The sequence below is a fragment of the Stenella coeruleoalba genome, assembly GCF_951394435.1.
Source record: "Stenella coeruleoalba genome assembly, chromosome: 10".
Classification (NCBI taxonomy): Eukaryota; Metazoa; Chordata; class Mammalia; order Artiodactyla; family Delphinidae; genus Stenella; species Stenella coeruleoalba.
Window position 1 is genome coordinate 40427698 of NC_137156.1, and position 20176 is coordinate 40447873.

General features: G+C 46.2%; 1 protein-coding gene across 11 annotated transcripts in view; it reads right to left on the reverse strand.

Annotated features, from left to right (window-relative positions):
• Nucleotides 1–20176, reverse strand: part of ANKS1A (ankyrin repeat and sterile alpha motif domain containing 1A) — a 188068-nt gene that overhangs the window by 64527 nt on the left and 103365 nt on the right. For all 11 annotated transcript variants that reach the window (XM_079933764.1, XM_079933759.1, XM_079933763.1 and 8 more), the window contains one exon: nucleotides 10463–11052. In XM_079933764.1, the coding sequence (XP_079789890.1) occupies nucleotides 10463–11052 (590 nt within the window). The remainder of the gene's footprint in view (nucleotides 1–10462; nucleotides 11053–20176) is intronic.

The window sequence follows — 20176 nt, forward strand, 5'->3', positions numbered from 1 at the left end:
CACTACGGATACGAAGTATAAAAATGAAAAGGAAACACTTCATACTGAATTAGAGTGATTTTCAAAAAAATACTATTAAACGAAGAAAGTGAGATTCTGAGTAGTATGTATAACATGGCACCATTTATTTTAAAAAGAAAGAAAAATATTCAACATGTCTGAAATGCTTACAGATGCACAGAATATTTCAAGGACTATGTAGGAGAGATACTTGAAAAACTTGTGATAGGAACTGGGTGTCTAGGGAGCAGAGAGGGCGGGAGACTTAAAACATTATATATTCTTCAGTACCTTTTAAATGTCAGCCATATTCAGGTATTATAACTCAAAAAAAAAAAAAATCCCCGGGTATAAAAATTCCATTTCCAGAGCTGGCTTTGCCTAGACTTCTATCTGCAGTTGGATATGGCAGTTGAGACAAATATTTCCACCAAGGGCACAGAGACAGCTCAAGACCTTGGGGTTTGGCTATCCTCACCCTTGAAGTGCTCTCCTCTGCCACTACACCCCGAGATCCACAGCGTTCTCTCCTGTCCTATAAGCCAGCACAGAGGTTTGGCCAGCCCCTGAAGACAAGCTTCTCCAGGCTCATGTGCCTTCTGAGTGTCAGTGAGGGAAGCTATTTCCCCAGCATCAAAACCTAGGACGGCATGCCTAAATGCATAACAGATACAAGGCAGCCCCCTGGTTTTTTGGAGGTCCTGTTGAAAATAACTAGCTCCAAAGCAGAAAGGAACTGGAACATTTATACAAAACACATCATTTCAACTGAGTTTACAACAGCTTCCTGGTTGTTTAAATCAGGACAGGCAAGAACAGATTGCCAGACAAATTGTCATTTGTAGGCCCCTAGTGAGCTTACGCAGTTTTCCACCTGTCCAGATAGATAAACAGGCCGCTTTGAGTTATGGACAGGTGGGCCCTGTGGCGCCAGAGACTGGGGTCATTCGAGCTCATGAGCAAGACAGAGCAGGACGCCTGGGGAAGAGCACTCAGCACCTTGGCCCTGCCCAGAATCTTCAGGTCACAAGCATTCCTCTTACCCACTGGCTACCCCCCTGGTGGCATCAAAATGGAACATCCATGGGGAAGAAAGCAGGACAAATAAAAGTAAAGGAACCCTAGGCAGGGAGGGCAGTGCTCCATGAAAACACAGAGCTGAGATAGGATCACATCTCTGAGGGCACGAGCACAACACTGGCATCCAGAAAAGAGCTGTGTTGTTGCTGAGGATCATGGATTCCAAAAGAAGCCCAAGTGAGGTCCAGATTAATTGCTTTCCTAGGGTCTTACATAATGAAAAGCCTGTCCCTCACTATCTGTCCGGGTAATTACTTAGCTGCCTCTCTGACCACACAGCACATCTCTGAACAAACTAAACTTCTCTGGGGTCTATTCATTTCAAGGAGGAAAAAACATAGAAACACAGTTGTCCTATGAGAATGTAATGAAGCCAGCATGTTTAGTGATACTTCATGGGGCTCCACGTGAGCCAGAGATGATGAGGGCTGAAGCAGCCAGCAGCGGGTCACCTGGGCAGATTTACAGGGAAGGAGCAAGGACAGACCAGAGGCATCAAAATGCTTGGCATCTCAGCCTGAACCAGACCCAGGCCTGCATGCACTACACACTCACTAACTAGGCAACCAGAGTCCCTGGGCACAACTGACCCCTAGCTGGACACACCAGATGTAAGCAGTTCACCATCTGAAATAACACAGAACCTACACATACGTACACATACATACACACACACACACACACAATCTCCATACCTGGCACCTCAGAAGCTCCCTGTACACTGGCCACCCTAAGTCCACTCAGGGTCAGAGAATGTCTGAGGCCACCAGTATCTCACACTCTGACTGTAATTAACTGTTGGGAACCCGTGGGCTTGGGGCTCCTAAGAAGAAGCATTTAAGATTAATCAGGGCATCAGCCCCAAGATGCCTTCCAGGGCATCAGCAAGCACCATTATGTGCTCCAAACGATGGTGCCAACACCTGCACTCATCTGCCCTGACTCCTTAACACCTAGTCAGCTGTCCTCCTCTCACGGGAGCTCCTGTTTTCAGATTCCTGGCCATTTTCCGGTCTAAATCATTTTTTTTTTTAATGTATTACTTATTTTTGGCCATGTTGGGTCTTCCTTGTTGCACGCGGGCTTTCTCTAGTTGTGGCGAGCGGGGGCTGCTCTTCGTTGCAGTGCACAGGCTTCTTAATGCGGTGGCTTCTATCGTTGTGGAGCATGGGATCTAGGCGTGCTGGCTCAGTAGCTGTGGCTTGTGGGCTCTAGAGCTGTGGTGCATGGGCTTAGCTGCTCCTTGGCATGTGGGATCTTCCCGGACCAGGGCTGGAACCCGTGTCCCCTTCATTGGCAGGCAGATTCTTAACCACTGCGCCACCAGGGAAGCCCTGGTCTAAATCATTTTGAATTCCCTTCCTTTTGCCTTATAATCCTGGTTTTTAGATTTTATTTCTGCTTTGAGCATGTGATGCACCCATGGAAATGTATTTCCTAAGACAATGACCTAGAACCCAACTCCTCTGTCAGAACCCACCTGATGATCCTGGCCCAGGATGACGACAAGGACAATGATCAAGTTTGAGAAATTCTTAGAAATTCAGATTTTATTCTAGTTCAATAGCTTAAAAATACATGTATGTATATACGTGTGTGTATACGTGTATGAGTGTACATATGTATGTACATACACATGTATGTATGTTTTAAAAGTCCCCAACAGGGCTTCCCTGGTGGCACAGTGGTTGAGAGTCTGCCTGCCGATGCAGGGGACACAGGTTCGTGCCCCGGTCCGGGAAGATCCCACATGCCGTGGAGCGGCTAGGCCCGTGAGCCATGGCCGCTGAGCCTGCGCGTCCGGAGCCTGTGCTCCGCAATGGGAGAGGCCACAACAGTGAGGCCTGCGTACCGCAAAAAAAAAAAAGAAAAAAAAAAAAAAAAGTCCCCAACGCAGCTTAACAGAAAAAAATCAGGGGGAAAAAAAACAAGATGAGAAAGGAAGCAGGTGGCGATAGTGGCTAAAGAGAAAGAAAAAGGAAGTTAAAGGTAACAGGTAATAAGGTATATTTTTAAGATAATGTAAATGTAGAATGGAATTCTTTTATTGAAGTATAGTTAAGTTACAATGTTGTGTTAGTTTCAAGTGTACAGAAAGTGATTCAGTTATACATATATATGTATATATAGTATGTGTGTGTGTGTGTGTGTGTATATATATATATATAGAGAGAGAGAGAGAGAGAGAGAGAGAGAGAGAGAGAGAGAGGGAGAGAGAGAGGGAGAGAGAGAGGGAGAGAGAGAGGGAGAGAATGGAATTTTAAATTTCTCTTACAGGAGAAATAATTGTGTACAAACAGAAGCAGCAGCCAAGTAGCTCTGCTCGTGCTCCGCCCACACCCGCCCAGCTCTCTCTCTCCTCCTTCTCAGAGGGGTCTTCCCAGGCTGCCCCACTGAAAACTACAGCCCTGGCCTCCACCGCACTCTATCCCTCTTCTCAGCTTCATTTTTCTTATTAGCACTCTTCTCACCAACTAGCACACTATGCATTTTACATATTGTCTCCTTTTATTGCTCTTTCCCCTCTAGCCTTCTAGAAAGTCAGTTCCATGAGGCAGGGGATTTTGTCTGTTTTGTTCACTGCTCAACCCCAGTGCTGAGAACAGTGCCTGGAACACAGCAGGTACTCAATAAGTTAGTCAAACGAATGAATAATTATGATAAAAATATACCTCTATTTTACATTATTTCCAATTATATGAAAAATACCTCTACTTGTTTCTCAAACAATTGCTTAGAATAACATAAGATAAACTACTATTCCAGAAATTATATAAAATTACTCAGTCTGTATCCTACTGATGCCATGACTAGAAAAAAAGCAGCAAGAGATACAAAACCAGAACCAAAGTATATAAAGAATGTCCCAGAAAATGTTTCTTTCTTGATTCTCAGCATTTATATGCACTGGAATAAAGACCAAATTCTTCTCATATATTCACCTACATTCACTGTCACTCAAGCTCTTGGTCTGGTGTGAACAAAGCAAAATGTAATGAAATGAAAAAGAGGAGAAAAGGGAAATTCTCATCTTGCTAGCAATTTCACACATACCACAAAATCGTACATAGTACTTGATGGTGCCTGTCCTGACGCAGCTAAATGGAACCAGACTGTTTGTGAAAGGTCCAAGGACAGACAGTGTGGGTGGTGGCGCGGGGTGGAGGGGAGGTAGCTTACACCACAAGCAGTAAGCGTTCTGTAGAATACAAAAATGGGTGAGCCCTGGCAAGAACGTTTTAAAGAAAGAAAATAATAGAAAACTCCTGGTGGAGAAGGCTGAGAATGACTGGCTGTTGGAAAAGCCCCTCCCTGATGCCACCAGTAAAAATAAGAATGAAGAGGAAAAAATGAATGAGAAAAGGAGGAAAAAAGTAAAAAGACAGGAAAGAAAAAAAAAAGATAGGAAAGAGCACAGATAAAAAGGAGAGAGCGAGCAAAGGGAAAAAAAGAGATGAAAATAAAGAAGCAAGATGAGTAAAAAGATAGGAAAAGCAGTAATGACGCAATCTGGAGAAGCAGAGAAAAGCGTGAAAATGAGGAAAGGAAAGAGAAAAGTCAGGGTCCCAGAGGCCCGGGATGAAGAGTGGAGGGGCAGCAGCCGGGAGGGCACCCTCCCAGGCCAGGTCCCAGCCGCCTTGCCCTTTCCAGCAAGCTGTCCAGGGGGAGGCATGATGTCATCAAGAGATGGTCAGGAGAGGCTTCGGTGGGGGTGGACACACCGACCTTCTCATCACTGGCCAACTGCAGAGCCAGGACTGACTCCAGCTTATTCACAGCACTCTGGTGCGCCTTCTGTTAGCATCAAGGCCGTGGAGATGCCTATATATATATGTTTTTTTTTAAATCTAGGCTAAAAAAAATCACTTGGATTCATCAGACAGAATGGCCAAAATTGTTTATTCAGGACTGCCTATAAAATAAGTGAGATTATTTTTAAAATATGAAAACAAAAACACCCTCAATCTTACCAGGCCACTTAAAACCAAAGGAAATGTAGAGGTTCTAGGATTAAAGTTGTGACTACTGTATATACCCAGAAGCAATGTAAATAGACACTCCAGGCTCCAATCTGTCCCCAGAGGTAGGAGGGTCACATTCTTGTTTAGAGTGGGAGGGCTGTGCTCAGCAGAAAGGACTACGTGCTTGTTTACATGTCAAAGAACAATGCACACTGCAGAACAGTGGTGTGGAAAGTTTAGCCACTGTCAGCGGAAACTCAAGCCCAAATCTCTGTTTTACATCTAAGTCAATCTTCTTACACACCTGACTCTCAAGGGTTAAAAGCAACCAAAGCCTCTGTAGAGTTGAACCAATCAGTGTTTCTCTTGATGACATCATGCCTCCAACTGGACAGCTTGCTGGAAAGGGTGAGGCGTGTGGGACCTGGCCTGGAAGGGTGCCCTCCTGGCTGCTGCTCCTTCCCTACTCATGGGGAGATTCAAGGGCCAAGGGTCCCCGCAGCTACCACTTCAGATGAAACCAGGACATTCCCCAAATCCCTGGCCAGAGATCACTCTCAGTTTGCACAAAATGCATATGAAGCATGCCCCTGCACTTCACCCATTTCTCACTAGTTTAATATTGATGAAAGCCAATTACAAAACATCACTTAAGCCTTTAGCCAAGTTCTAAATGACTCAAATGTTTATGCTAAGTAGACAAGCAGCCTTCTGTGGTTTTCTCTTTCCTAAGCTTCAATCCCATTCAAAGGCAGGTACATGAGAGACTTATCTGACCCCTTAGACTTGTTATATATTCAAACCACTATCTGACCAGGAGGTTATCTCTGTTCTTCTTGCGAGGTGTTTATTTCGGATGTGGACCGCTGCTGCCGTGTGTGTGTGTGTGTGTGTGTGTGTGTGTGTGTGTGTGTGTGTGTGTGTGCCTGCGGGTGCATTGTGCAGCGCAGGAGACTGATTCAGGAGCACACAGCTGAAACGCTGCAGACACTGCCAACACTGTGGAAGGAGAACAGGTTTCTTCCTTAGAGTTGGAAGTGGGAAAGGCTTCGAGTTAAATGATGAAATTCTCCTGCCTCCCAGCACCCATGCCTTCTGGTTCATCTGCAAATGAAGATTAATTTACAATTTACATGCAAGAGCCATGCTGACTGCTCCAGCACACAGCTATCTATGGTTGTTTAGAGTCGATAGAAACCGTGCTAGAAATGTCCGTATCATTCAGGGTCCCTGCAGGAAAAAGAAGGCACATTCCAACTGGGGAACTGAAGGAGCTTGATAAAGGGATTATTTATACAGGTTTGCCTAGGGGACGGAGAGTAACAAGGGATGGGAGCTAGTCACAGCCAGGAGCCCCAGACCAGGAGGGTCCAGGGGAGGGGCTGGTTACCAGAATGCAGAGAGAGCAGCTACTGGGAAAGGATCTCTCACAAGACCGATGGTCTTCAGCAGAGCAGCAGAGGGACCCAGCCAATCCAAAATTTCCTTGGCCTAGTGATGCAGTCCACATAGGTCGGCCTCCTGGGGCACACAGGCAGGTAGAGAGGGTAGGGAATGCACTGAAGGCAGAAGGAAGATGCCCTGCACAGTGTCTAACAATCGGAGAATAGCTTAAAGAACAACAAACTAACTAACCTTATGATATAACCAGGGACAGAATACTATGCTTTTTAGAATGAGGATCTGAATCCAGATCTTAATAACACTGCCGCGGTATGGAGCCATTAGGTAAGAAAAGCAAATTATAAATCAGCAAATGTACTGAGACCCCAAATTTGGATATACATCAAACGTTACCAGAGGTTAACTATGTAGAGAGATGTAGGTGATTTATCACCTACACTCCTTATCTATATATTTTAAAGTTTTATTTAAGCTTCTCAGTTTAACTTCTATGATGTCCACGGGATCATTAAGACAAAGAGGGCGCTGACTTGACTGCAGAACATGATAAGTATCTACTGAAGCTGGGATTTAGAGCTCCTCTTAGGCTGAGCACTTTTAAAAGTAAGCTGTTCCTTCTTTGTTACCAGAAATTTAACAGAAAATACGGAGAATACAAGTGTCACTAGTGGATACTGTCTCAGAGGTTTCCCTTAACCAGGCTAACTTTTAAAAGTCCTTGGTTCAGGGCAATCGACAAGGGCCGTGTTAACACCTATGAGGAACAGGCTGTATGTGGACAAAGTGACCATCCACTGCGCATATTCCCCAACTATACATCATTATCCCAAACACCCAGCCAATCAAGTGGCCACTGTTACCCCGGATACAGAAGGTACATCGGAACAATAAACAGTAGAGAGGCTGCAGGTTGCTCTCTAACCTCTCCTCTCTCAGGGAGCCAGGCAGAAAGGCTCATTAATTTCTCAAAGAACAATGGTGTGGGGCCGGGCGGGGGCGCCTGCCCTACTTTGCCAGGCGGGGCAGGCTCTTCCGTCTTGGGTGGGGCAGACTAGTACAGGAGGTTACAGGCTGAAGGGCTTGAACTCCACCACTGGACCATCCACCCCAAAGCTCTGCCTTTTTAACGGTCTGAAGACACTCCACGCCCCAGTTCTCTTTCTCCAAAGCTGCAGGCACAATAATAATATTAATATCTACCATTCACTCAATATTCTATGCATACTAGGCACCGTGCTGGGCAGTGAAACACATATCTAATTGGTAAAAACACCTCTGAAACACAGATTTGACCACCTCTGTTTCACAGATAAAGATAACACCGAGGCTTCCTGGGGCCTCACACATGAAGGTGGAGGCGATGGAGCTGGGGCTCCAAGCGGGATCTGCTGACTTGGGAGAGGAGCCCCGCGTGCTACCCTGCACTGCCTTCCAGGAGCAGCCTGGCTAGCCTGCACGCAACTCCATCTGTGCTGGGATCGCAGCTGCCTGGGCCCGGAGCCTTCCTCTTCCTCACAGGCCCCACGGTGAACAGCTGAGCTGGTCCACAGCTGCTTCACAGCAGCCTTCCCTACCTCCTGGGGATCTAACAACGACAAAGAAAAAAAATCGTGAAGCACAAGATACAGGCAAAGCAGCCTTCAGGCACGGGTCAGGGTAGTGGGGAGCAGCCGTTAACTAATGCCCGCTTCTAGACAAGCCTGCCCAAGCCCTGCGTTTAGGGCCAACTAGTGGGGGAAACACTCCTGAAGTTTCTCTTTAGACAGAGATAGCCACAAAAACCAAGTATAACATGACTCAAAAACAATGTTGAAGGGTTACGCATAAAGGGCCCTGTTAATGTTTACTATGCAAGCAAAGCTTGATCTTCTGAATTCTTTCCAATAAGACCTCAATTGCCTTTACTTTTTTCAAATTTAAAATGCAACAGTGCTTCTGGTGGTTAGCCACACTACAGCCTGGGCCAGGACACCTAGACCTTGAACAGTCCCTGGGTTCATTGGATCCACCTGCAATCTCTACCCGCAAAGGAAATATCAGCATATAAACCTCCTCTCATTAAGATGTCAGGTGACCACTGATATATTAGCCCAAACAGCCAACTTCAATTAAGCTGGGCTGTGCCTCGGTGATTGTTTCTTTTCCAGGAGGAAATGGTGGAGCCCATAACACTGCCTGGAAATGCTGCATGCCAACAGGGCCTGGATATCCCGTGAAGAATCACCCAGCGACTTCTTGGGGTGGAGGATACGCTCAGGGTAGAGCAATAAAGAAGATTATGGTTAGATTGCTAAAGCTGTCTTCCAGCCCATTTGGAGGATTCTGAGATACTGCCTTGATATCAAATCAAATACTCACTTCTCAGCCTCATGTTCAAGGTCCTCTCACTGTCTGGTCTCAATTTCACTTTCTACCATTATTTCTTACTCTCCCTGTACAAACTCTACACTCTGTAGAAACCAAACGACCTAAGCTTTCTCAGCTCCACGCCCTTGCTCATGCTTTTCTCTCCACCTCAATGCCCTTTCTTCATCCTATGGTTTCAATCTGGTTCTAACCAAAACACTTGGTTCTTTAATTCCATGTCCAATGCCACTTCTCTGTGATCTTTCCTAAAGCCTCTTTCCACCCTCTCGTACCCCTCGCCTCTGCCCACCCCACCCCCACTGATGTTTTTCTCTATTGGTCTCTCCTGCCATTTCAGAGAATATTGCATTTATCTTACTCTTAAGCTGCCTTATCCTATACTTGACTGTAAATTAGTAAAACTCCATTTTGAAAAACAAAGGTACAGCACACTTTCCTACAAACACCTACTCTCCTGTGTGTAATCTTCTGGCCCCAGGCACTCTTGAACACAAACTGATTTTCCTTAAGTGGCCTGGCATCTAGTACAGGCTCACCAAATTCTGGTTTACTAAATAGTGCAGACCTTCTCTGGCACAGGATCTTCCTGTCCCTGACCAAACAGAGTCCTAAACCTTATCATATCTGGAGATGAGTGCTGGAGGAATCGGCCCCGCCCTGTTCCCACATTGGGAATGGGATTAGCTTTGGTTTACATAACTTTTGCAGCTGCAATCCGGATGGGCTGGGTAGGGCATTTAGTCTACAGAGTGTTCAAATGGACATGCCAGCTGCAGTGGTCCCCTCCTCTTCAAGTGCTAAATTCATCTCTTGAAAATGTTCCGGGGAGACAGATCCAGCCTGCTTCAAAGTCAGCTTCCTCCTAGCAAGAAGCTTTCAAGGGTAGTACTTGAACATTCCCTGCGTGTTTACCCATCTTTGAGAGACACATTCTTCTGCCCAGGAAGACATGTCACAGGTCACTGAAAAATATTTGGGCACATATTTCTAACTATTCTATAACAATGGCTATGAAAGGAACCTGGGCCTCAGACTCCGAATGTTTTCTCCTCACTAATCTCTCTTTGTTTCCTGAACCACCTAGCCCTCTGCCCGGCCAACCCAGGAATGTGGAATGGGCAGAACGCTTCTGTGGGGAGATCATTCGGTCTTCCTGGGAAACACAGTAAGAATAATCACGTGCAGCGGGAAACAGAAAATCCCCCTTCTGATCCCCTTTCAGCAGCTTCTCCCAAAGCCCCCTCCCCGCAACTCAGGATCTTCCCTCTTCCTCCTGAAAACTCATAGGAAGCACTCTAGCTCTTCTGAAGCATCTTCAGGGTGAGCCTGGCTCCCTCAGTGGGGCGGATGGGATCCAAATATTTCCAAATACCTTATCATTTCTAGGAACCGCCTCTCCCTCAGCCCTGCTCTGCTGGGCCTCCACCCTCCAGATTAACCATGAGTGGACCTGTCCTCTGCCACACAGGCAGGAAGACCCCTGACCTGGCTCCCCAGCACCTGCCTCCCTCCCAGTTGTCAGAAACACTCTGGTTGAAGTGCGAAGGAAGCAGGGCAGCCCCGGCCCACATCCTGGCCTGGGCGTCAGCACCCAGGGGAGCACAGGGGGCTCAGCCAGCCCAGCTCTCCGAGACGTCACGCGGCCTTACCTCATCCCACTCGGAGGCAAAGGAGGGAGACTTCTCCAGCCTCTTCTTCCCGATGCTGCAGTTGGACAGGGACTCGCTCCGGCTCCCCATCGTAGCGTCCTCCGTGGGTGAGCAGGTCAGGAGATCAGAGTCAGACTTGGACAAGCTGCGGCTGAGTTTGAGCTCAGCTTTGGGTCTGCCGGTGGGAGGGGCTCGGCTTCTGGCCCCGCTCCGGTCGCCTTCTTCCTCGGCACCCCAAGGGTGTGGAGATGCGGTGCGCGTCGAAGTTGCAGGGTGCGTCTGGCTGTGGGCGGGAGGCAGGCTGGCCGGATAGCCCGCTCTCTTACTCTGGTCCGGCATGCGGGGCGCGGAGGCTCCAGACGTGCGCCCGCCCGTCTCCTCCAGCTGCATGCCTGCCTCGGGGCGGGCACCCTGTGCGGGGGACCCTTCTTGATGGCTCTGGCCAGGGGCTGGGAGCAGCTGGAAAGGGTCCTGCCCGGCCTCACACACTGGGGAGGAGCCGTGGAGGAGACCTGAGAACTGCTCCGGGACCTGCCCGTCCTGCCCCTCTGCAGAGTCCTGGCTCCGGCTGCCGCTGCTCCGCCTGTGGTCTTGGAGTGGACGGAGAGACAGAGAAATAACAAAATTAAACACGGCAAAAACCAACAAAGTTCCAATGCAGCAAGCGCACGGCCAAGCAGAGGAATTCAAAAGCAGAGGGAAAGAGAGAGAAGATGGATCGGCTGGGGAGAGGGCAGAGGGAGAGAAGGGGAGAGAGGAAGGCAGAAAACAGTTTCATATTGTTCTTAATGTCCAATTTGTACCCAAAGTCAGAGCATTTATGAAATTCCAAACACTGGCCTGATTAATGCTATCTGGCAGCCTTCCTTGTTGTTAGATTTCTGTTAACATTAACGACCAGACCTTGCTATATAAGGCGACAAGAGGTGCTAACTATATCCCACAGAAAGGACACAAGTGAGGAGAGAGTGAGTGAACACGGAGCAAAAGTGAGAGAGAGAGAGCACGCGCGTGCGAAAGAGAGCAAGCAAGCACAAGCAAGCGAGACTCACTCCTGGAACATCTGATACATTTCCATAAAGGCCAAAGTGTTATTTAGAGCCACCCGCCCCCACCCCCCCCCCCCCTTCCTCTGGCAAGCAGCAACAGAGGGAAAAAAATGGAAGTCATAATCCACAACCTGCAACTTCTGGAATTCCTTAACTGAAAGTACAAAACAAACCAGCAGAGAAATAACTGCTTCCTTCCTCAGAGGGAGGCGATTCAGAGTTCCACGCCTCATCCTTCCTTCCTCAGGGAGCACAGACTTTTCTACTTTTTTTTTTTTCTCTCTTTCTTTTTCTTTTCTTTTCTTTCCTTTCTTTTTTTTTTTGTTTTTTTGTTTTTTTGAGAATGTACACATCTCACTCCTTCCAAAGCCTCCCAGCTGCTCCTATTTGTTTAAGTTTAACCTTAGTTGATCCACTGAAATCAAAATGGTCTGATTTGTCAATGTCAAGAGACATGTGCAGTTCTCCTGAGACGGCCCTAACATCCCAGAAACCTGACACTACCGGCTCGTGAGGCCAACTACTACTGTACACTCCCCTGAAGTATCAAATACCTCTGCCCTGAAGTAGCATAAATAATTGATCAAATCAGAGTCCAATATCAGTATCACACTGGGACACCCAAGGGGCTCTCCCTGCATGAACTCAGAACCATTAGAGATTTTAACCCACATCAGCAGGGCAGATGACAACCCTGTGTCCAGTACTAGTTCACATTCCACAGCTAATATTCAGCTCTACTTTCTTTGTGAGTGGAATCTACGGTATATACACCAAATGATTCCCTAGTCTGCCCCAAGCTCTCCAAACTGTTCATGAGAGCAGAGAATCTCGGAATCCAAAGGGTCAAGTTCAACTATTTTTACAGATGAGAAATCTAAGGCCCTCAGGCCTTCTGTGGTTTGTCCGGAGTGGTGGGGGAGAAGGCTCTAACCTAGGCATCTGAGCACCTGGCTCTGGTCCTGCTGTTCTACTCTCTTGCTGTGTGGCCTTGGCAGTGATCACATCTTGCTGGGCTTCAGTATCTAAAATAAATAGGTTGGCTGCATGGTCCTTAAAAATCCCTTTTATGTTCTGATAGTGATGAGAAGCCAAGTCTCCAGCGTACTGTGATGGCACACTTCCCCCTTGGGGTGCTGCAGAGCCCCGCCTGGATGTCTCTCCCGGGGCTGCCTGCAGAGCACCCTCCCTCCCTCATCATGGCCTGCAGCCCCAAGGCAGTCAGGTGAGGAGGGGCACGCTTCATAACCATGACACTTTGCTGCCCAAGCATGATGCCAGGGTCCTACAATGCTGGCTCTTCCAGGGCAGCGTTTCAGGAAGGACCCCAACAACCAGCTCCCCGCATGAGCCCACTGCCCTGAGGTCTGGGCAGGGATATGGTTCCACGCACCCCACCCTCTCAAGAACAGTTTGGTCTCCACAGTCGGCTCAGCTTTTGGCAAGTCTGCAGAGGCTGCTGAGGGGGCAGCCAAGTCCACTTTATGGCTCTGATTACTTATCCACAGGAGCCCAGAAGTATGAACTTTGGCATCTCCTTCCTCTATACTTGACTGCTTCAGGACTTTCACACCCCGAACTCACTCATCCCACACCCCATAGGTCAAGTCCAGAGCACTGAACAAGCACTGAACATCCTGAATCACGTCTCTAGGGAAGAAGATGTGCTGAGTACGTAAGAGTTCCACACAGCTTCACTCAGGCCTCAGGAAGCCCTGACTTCCAGGCTATGAACACCACGTATGACAACTGACAGCGTGCAAGAAGTGCCCTGTGGGGCTGCACAGTGGGACCACATGACCATCTAATGGTGGTTCGGGACAGCGGGACTTCCTAGGAGAGGTTGATGGGGAGAGTTAACCAGGGTGTGAAATTCGCCACCTCCAGGACTATATTCTGATGGCTGACTTCCTCCAGATTCTGGCCCAAGGTGCAGTGTCCCCCTGACTGCCTCTGAACTCGAAAGAGAGCGCTGATAACAGGAGCACAGGCTTCTCTTCCTTTCCACCAGCTTCTAGCTCCTTATTTAACAATTTTTTTGAGGAGATGGGAGTCCAACAACAAAAGAAAAACACCAGTCCAGAACTGGGAGTGAGCCAGGCTCACACTGCCTGGGTGGACCTTGGAACCCAGGCCACAGGGAATGTTCTGACTGCTGCTGAGGGAGCCAACAATGAAGGCCCTGTCCAACAGCCATGCATTCATGCGAGTCATCAATGGAGAAAGAGGGACAGATGCCAAGAGCTCAGTACCAGACAGATGCTGGAGGAAGGAAGTGGGCAGAAAGAAGGAACTTATGGAACTTATGGAAGGAGGAAATATGTGAAGAGCAAGAATTTCCGAGGGTCATAATCCCATTAGAGAAACCACAATCCACCAGAGTAGAAGAAATCATGGAAAGGGATGCTCATAATGAGACAACTTACCCAGGCAATTCCCTAGGAAAGACACCTTGGTATTTAAAAAGCTTGTCAAGATCTAAGAACCCCAGGATCTCAACAAGCTGGTGTTCTCTTTCCCATAAAAAACTATATCCAAGGCTAAGCTAGATTTCCTGGCAAATCAATGAGTGGGAAAAGATCTACTCAATGGTCCCTTCCTTCTGTAAAGTCAGGATAATATTAGGTCTCTTAGGGACAAGGTGTTAGCAATATAATGTACTGATCAAAAGCTAGATTCCCCACCCACCCACCCAAAGCCAGATCTTGAGCAAATTACTTTTCTGTGCCTGGTATTGTCATCGATAATTTTGGGATCTTAATAGTACTTATTTCATAAGCTTGTTATGAGAATTAAATTATATATGTGAAGCATTTAGGACCATGCCTGGCACATGCCAGCTCTCAAGAGATGGTAACAACTGTTGTTCTCCACACAGGGTCCATAACAACATATTCTGCTCACAGATGAGACCAACTACTTCTCTGTTCCTCACATATTTGTCACAAGGATCGTCAGCGACAGTGTACGTGACAAGTACCAACATCCATTGCCTTCATCATCCTTATAACTCTCGACAGCAGAAGGAGGGGACAGAAGGTAATACAGTGAGAATGCTGAAGTGAGAAACTGAGATAGGCCCCAGAATTGTCACTGTGACCACCCATTCCCACAATCCGCATGTGCACAATGTCTGTCTTCAGGGGGCACCTGAAGATATAAAGATGAAGACAAGGACTCTGCTCCACGAGCTTACTAGCTATTGGAAGAGACCAGCATATAAAGAAATGACTAGAATGCAAGGCAAAGATTAATAGATGCTTTAAGTATAAACCAAATGCACTGTGCAGTGAGCAGAAAGGAGAGTGTGGTAACTTTGAACCAGGAGGCTTCTCAGAAGAGGTAGATTTTTGAGCTGGGTATTGAAGGAGAAGAAAGGCCTTGACAGGCTTAAAGAGAAGTGGAAATATTTTAGAAAAATCAGTGACAGGAACCTTGTGCCCAGGGGCTCAAGGCTCGCAGGCTCGCAGAAGAGAACCCTCAGGCCCGAGGTCTTCCTTCAACTGAGAATCACTATGCTCCCACCCTGGGAACTCCACAGCTTTTCCAACCCTCCTCCTATGCTGCCCCCAGCACTCCTCACAACCTGCCCTTCTAGGAGAGAAACTAAGAGGGAACAGGACACGGGGAGGGCTGTGTCCTTACTCTCCCCATACATCAAGGCCAGCTGCTCCACTGAATACTAGGACACCCCAGTATGCTAATTCCCAGTCCCTTCGACTTTCCATTTTTATTCATTCTGGGTGCGCATTTTTCTTTTACCCTGTGACCTGCTGAAGCAAGGGGTCTTCTATGCTGCATTTTAATTACTATCATGATCCATGGGGATTCTCAAGGGCTTCTGAATGATAACATTTTAACATTTACACATTATCAGTCACCTCTGCCCATTTAAATGAGGGCTGAAAAATGCAGCTCATGTGAGGACTTGCAACGTTAAATCAATCCTCAGGCTCCGAGGAGAAGGCTGGGATACTCCAGTTTCCTGGGCTGTTCTGTTTTCTTTGTTCCCTTAGGATTGGAACCTTCCAAATGCTTAGTCACTGTGGTGATCATCAGAAACTGTGTGTGCCCAGGGAACTCCCAAGTCCATGGCTGCTTTTGGAGGGTCACCGTGCTTTCCTCAGAAAGAAGGCACCGAGTATGTTATGGAGACATTTGCTGGAGATCGTGATCTGATAAGACAAATAGACTGAGAGTCCTTTCTGGTCCATGACAACCAGAGAAATAGAAGAAGATCTGGACCGGGATTCAAGAGGTCCAAGTTGGAGCCCCAGCCCTGTGACTTTTCCTCTCTGGGTCTCTTTCAAAAAATGAACGGCTGGGATGCATTCTCTAGGGCTTTGAGATTTAGTACGGTTTGAATCTGTGATTAGATGACCTAAGTTCCCTTCCAGCTTTGTGACATTAAAACATGAATAGTAGCAGGGCTTCAGGGGAAATGATTTAACCTCATGGTTAAACAGGCTTTGGATTCGGCCACGCTAGAGCTTAAGGGCCAGCTCTAATGCCTAACTTTTTCTTCCTCATCTTAAACAGGGATAAAAATAGCCTCTACTCGGAAGATTTGTCTTGAGCTATTCAATGACCTAATCAGTGTAACTGAACTCGGCACGCAGCTGGCCCATAAGACGCGTTCAGTTAACATAAGCTGCCATCATTATCATCATTTTTTATTTACAACCATTTCCAAACTGCTCTTCAAGCTAACACTGAACAGTCTCGTTTCCTTTCTCCCGACTCTACAAAGGAGACAGGGTTCTTCTAAGTGGCCCTATGAACCAGGCAAAATGAAACTCAAATGCCAGGGAAGGTCCAGCCGTCTTGCAAGTTTGGTTCAGGGTGATGTGTAACAGCACGGTGGAGGATGCTCAGGTCAGGAACCACCTCCACCCACGGCAGCACCCACGGGCACAGCCCAGCTTTGGGACTCAGGACTGTTCTACCTGGACTTGGTCCTGATTAACTGACAGCTCCCCTATTTCCCTAAACTCTTCCTAAAGAGTCTGTTCACTGCCTGCTGTTGGACCCCCTGGCCCCTCAGACTCCCCTATTCAATATTACCAGCTCTGCCTGGATCAGTTTCCAACCGGCCATAATATTTAACCGTGCCCGATTTAATAGCACACTTGCCATCTCTGTTTCCCTTGATCTTCTGCCAGTTCCAACACTGGGTATTCACAACCATTTGCTTTCTCTTCTCCAGTTGCTGGAATGTTGAGCCCTGCTGAATACTCAAGAAACAACTGACTGAGTCCTCTACCAATGTATTTAACTCAGCTGTCTTCCATTAGCTACCAAGTATTAGGTACTAGTTCTTCTGTGCCGGACACTGTGCTAAGCATGTCCTTTTTTAATAGTCACAGCAACCGTGAGGGAAGAATTTGTAACCCTACTTTACCTGTCGAAACTGAGGCTTAAAGAGGTTAAATGGCTTCCTCAAGGCCTCCAGCCAAGAAGTGGTAGACAGGAATTCAAACGTGAGTCTGACTACCAGGCTCAGCCGACCTTTTATTCACCTTTTGAAAACTATGACATCCCCGTAAGATCAATTTCTCGCCTCTGCCACTCTTTTCTAATCGTCATCTTTCCCATAGCACCTATACTCTTGGAGGATAATCGCACCAATTTCCTGAGAAGGTCTAGGTCAAACTTCCTGAACTATTTTCAACATGATGTCAAAATCTGGGGATAATTTCATCTCTTCCCAATTGCCTCAGAGAAGTACCTCCCCATCTAGGATTTACCAATGGTCAATTGTCCAATTTTTCTAGTCTTTGTCCTTCTAGCTCTTTCTGTATCATTTGAAACTGTTTACCAGTTGTCCCCAGTACACACTCTCTCATGGGATTTTTTTTAGATTGGCTCACAGCCACCTAGAATACAGACTACATTTCTCATCTTTGTGGCTAGGTGCAGCCATGTGACCAAGCTCTGGTCAATGGGTTTTATAAGTGAGAATGGTATGTGCAACTTTTGAGAGCTGTCTTTAAAGTACTCTTCTTCTCTCCTTTCCTCTGGCCTGTGCTGATAGCTTGAACTTGAATAGTCATCCTGACCTATGAGACGGCAGAAGGAGACCGGGTCCTTGACCATCATGAGCTGCCATACTAGCCCTGGACTCCTTACTTCTGGACTTCTATCTTGTTTAAACCACAGTGATTTGGGGGTTTTTGGAAGTTCCGTGATGGCTTCTAAGACACTGCATTATCCTGGTTATCTTCCCATGTTTTTCCTTTATTTTCCTCTAAAAGTAAGTTCTATTCTTGACCTCTTCAATCTCTCTAGTCTTTCCCTCAGCAATTTTCTCTTATGTTATCCATCACCTCAATGTGGATGATTCATGAATCTGTATTTCTAATCCTTACATCTCTCTTGAACATCAGACCCACATTTCCAAGTGCTTATTGAGTATTTTTAGCTGGATATTCTGGTACCTGAAACATCTCAAACTTAACCTGTCCAAAATTGAACTTAATGTACTTCCTCAAATGCGCCCCTCCTTCAATTCCCTATTCTGTTAGTTGCACGATATTTCCCCAAATAACCAGGCTCAAAACCTTAGAATCATCCTCAATACTCTCTCCTCCTCTTTCATCCATATTTGGTTGTAAGATCCTGTTAATGCTACATCTTCAAAACCTCTGCTATCCATATTCTCCTTCCTATCACTTTCTATTATCCCCCTAGTTTGGGCTCTAATTTCCTTCAAGAGATTTCTTGAAGTCTTTTGACTTCAGGGTATTCCTGACTCCAGTCTCTCCCAAGTGCAATCTAAATTCTACAATTATACAAAGAGTCAGCCCTCCATATCCATGGGTTCTGCATCTGTGGATTCAACCAATCACATACTGAAAATATTCAGAAAAAAAAATTTCCAGAAAGTTCCAAAAAGCAAAACTTGAATTTACCATGTGCCAGCAACTATCGTACTTATATAGCATTTACATTGTATTAGGTATTAGAAGTAATCTAGAGATGATTTAAAGTATCCAGGAGGATACAGGTAGGTTATATATGAAAACTGTGTCATTTTATATAAGGGACTTGAGGGTCTGAGGATTTTGGTATCTAGGGGGTGGGGGGGTGGGGGGGTACCCTGGAACAAATCCCCTGAGGATACCAAGTGACGACTGTACTTAAAGTGTGGCTTCTATCCTGTCACCTCATTCAAAAAGCTTCAACAATACTTCATGGTCTTTGGAATAAAGACTGCCATTTGAGATCCTGTATTCTACGACTAGTCCTTTGTTCGAGCCAAACTGGATTATTTTCCATTCTCCAAACATGCTATCATCTCCTGTCATCTTCCTGTTATTTATGCCACTCCCTCTGTCTGGAAGGCCCTCTCCTTCCTCCTTATTTCTGCCAATCAAGTACAATTCTCTGTTTTGGGGTTCAGCTCAAATGCACTTCTTTCATAAAGCCATCCCTGATCTCTTACACTGACACAATTTATTCCTCTTTGAACTCTGAAATTACTTTTATACCACTTTATATGAATTTAACATATTCTGCCCTTTTATGATTATTTTACATATGTCTCATGTATACATATTGTATATAATGGCTGTTGATACATTTGGTGAAAGAAAATATAGATGCATAGCTGACAAAGTTCTAACTTGTTCCATAATGGAAAGAAAAGTAAACTATTCCAACTCAGAAATATAAATTGATAAGAGCAAGACAGTTATATAGTAGGGCTCCTCTAATGCAAGGGGTGAGAGAAGAGGAAGCTGCTGAAGATGAGGCTTAATTGTTAAACTCTCTCATTTACATTTTTTGCCTTTGGGAAAAGCATCCAAATTTACAGCTTGGAATCTACCAAGAATATCTAGCCTGGACTTCCCGGCAAAGATGGTGGACTGAATACAGGTACTTATTTAAATCTTCTTCCCAAAGTCTTACTAAACTAATAGTAAAAGTGGGCCTCCTACTATAAGATGTGCAAATGAAAGTACCCCCAAGAAAACTCAATCCCAAGTTGCCAAAGGGAAAAGCCAAAATTCACACTAAAGAATTCCCCGAAGGCTCAGAAATTGGCAGCCCTTTGGATGTGGGAGTAGAGGGAGAAGCTAAAATAATATTTTCCTCCCCTCCAAGAAGACTGAGGTCTTCATACTCGTGCACAAACTTCACGTGGACCTAAATGCACAGCTCTCGGGAATACTGATTTAACTGCATCTTAAAACCTCCGAAGTGTAGCTGTGTGCCAAAGAGTCCACATGTATCACTGTCTTCAGATAATCATGCATCACTGTCCTAAGTTAAGTAACCACTTCACCTGGACCTAAGCACTATTAGTGGATGCTGCAGAAAAGCACCACAGAGAACAATGACTTTTAGAGCTCCTGGCTACTTTCCTATTTGCTAGCAAACCTGTAAAGTTGTCCACTGTTTCTCTGGGCAGTAGCAGGCCCCCAATGTCCAGTGGGCAAAGAGTTAAACACTATAGAGAAATAAGTGATACACAAAACACTGCTCTGCTATGCTAGTCCTGTATAAAGATTTCAGAAGACTTCTTCTACACTGGAAACAATTGAAATAACAGAGGAATATCTAGTCGGATAAAACTGTCATAAAATCTGGGCCTAGTGCCTTCGTGGGGGAAGGGAGATGGGCTTTCTACTTCATGGATCTATTAAAGCTTTCTCCTTCTGGG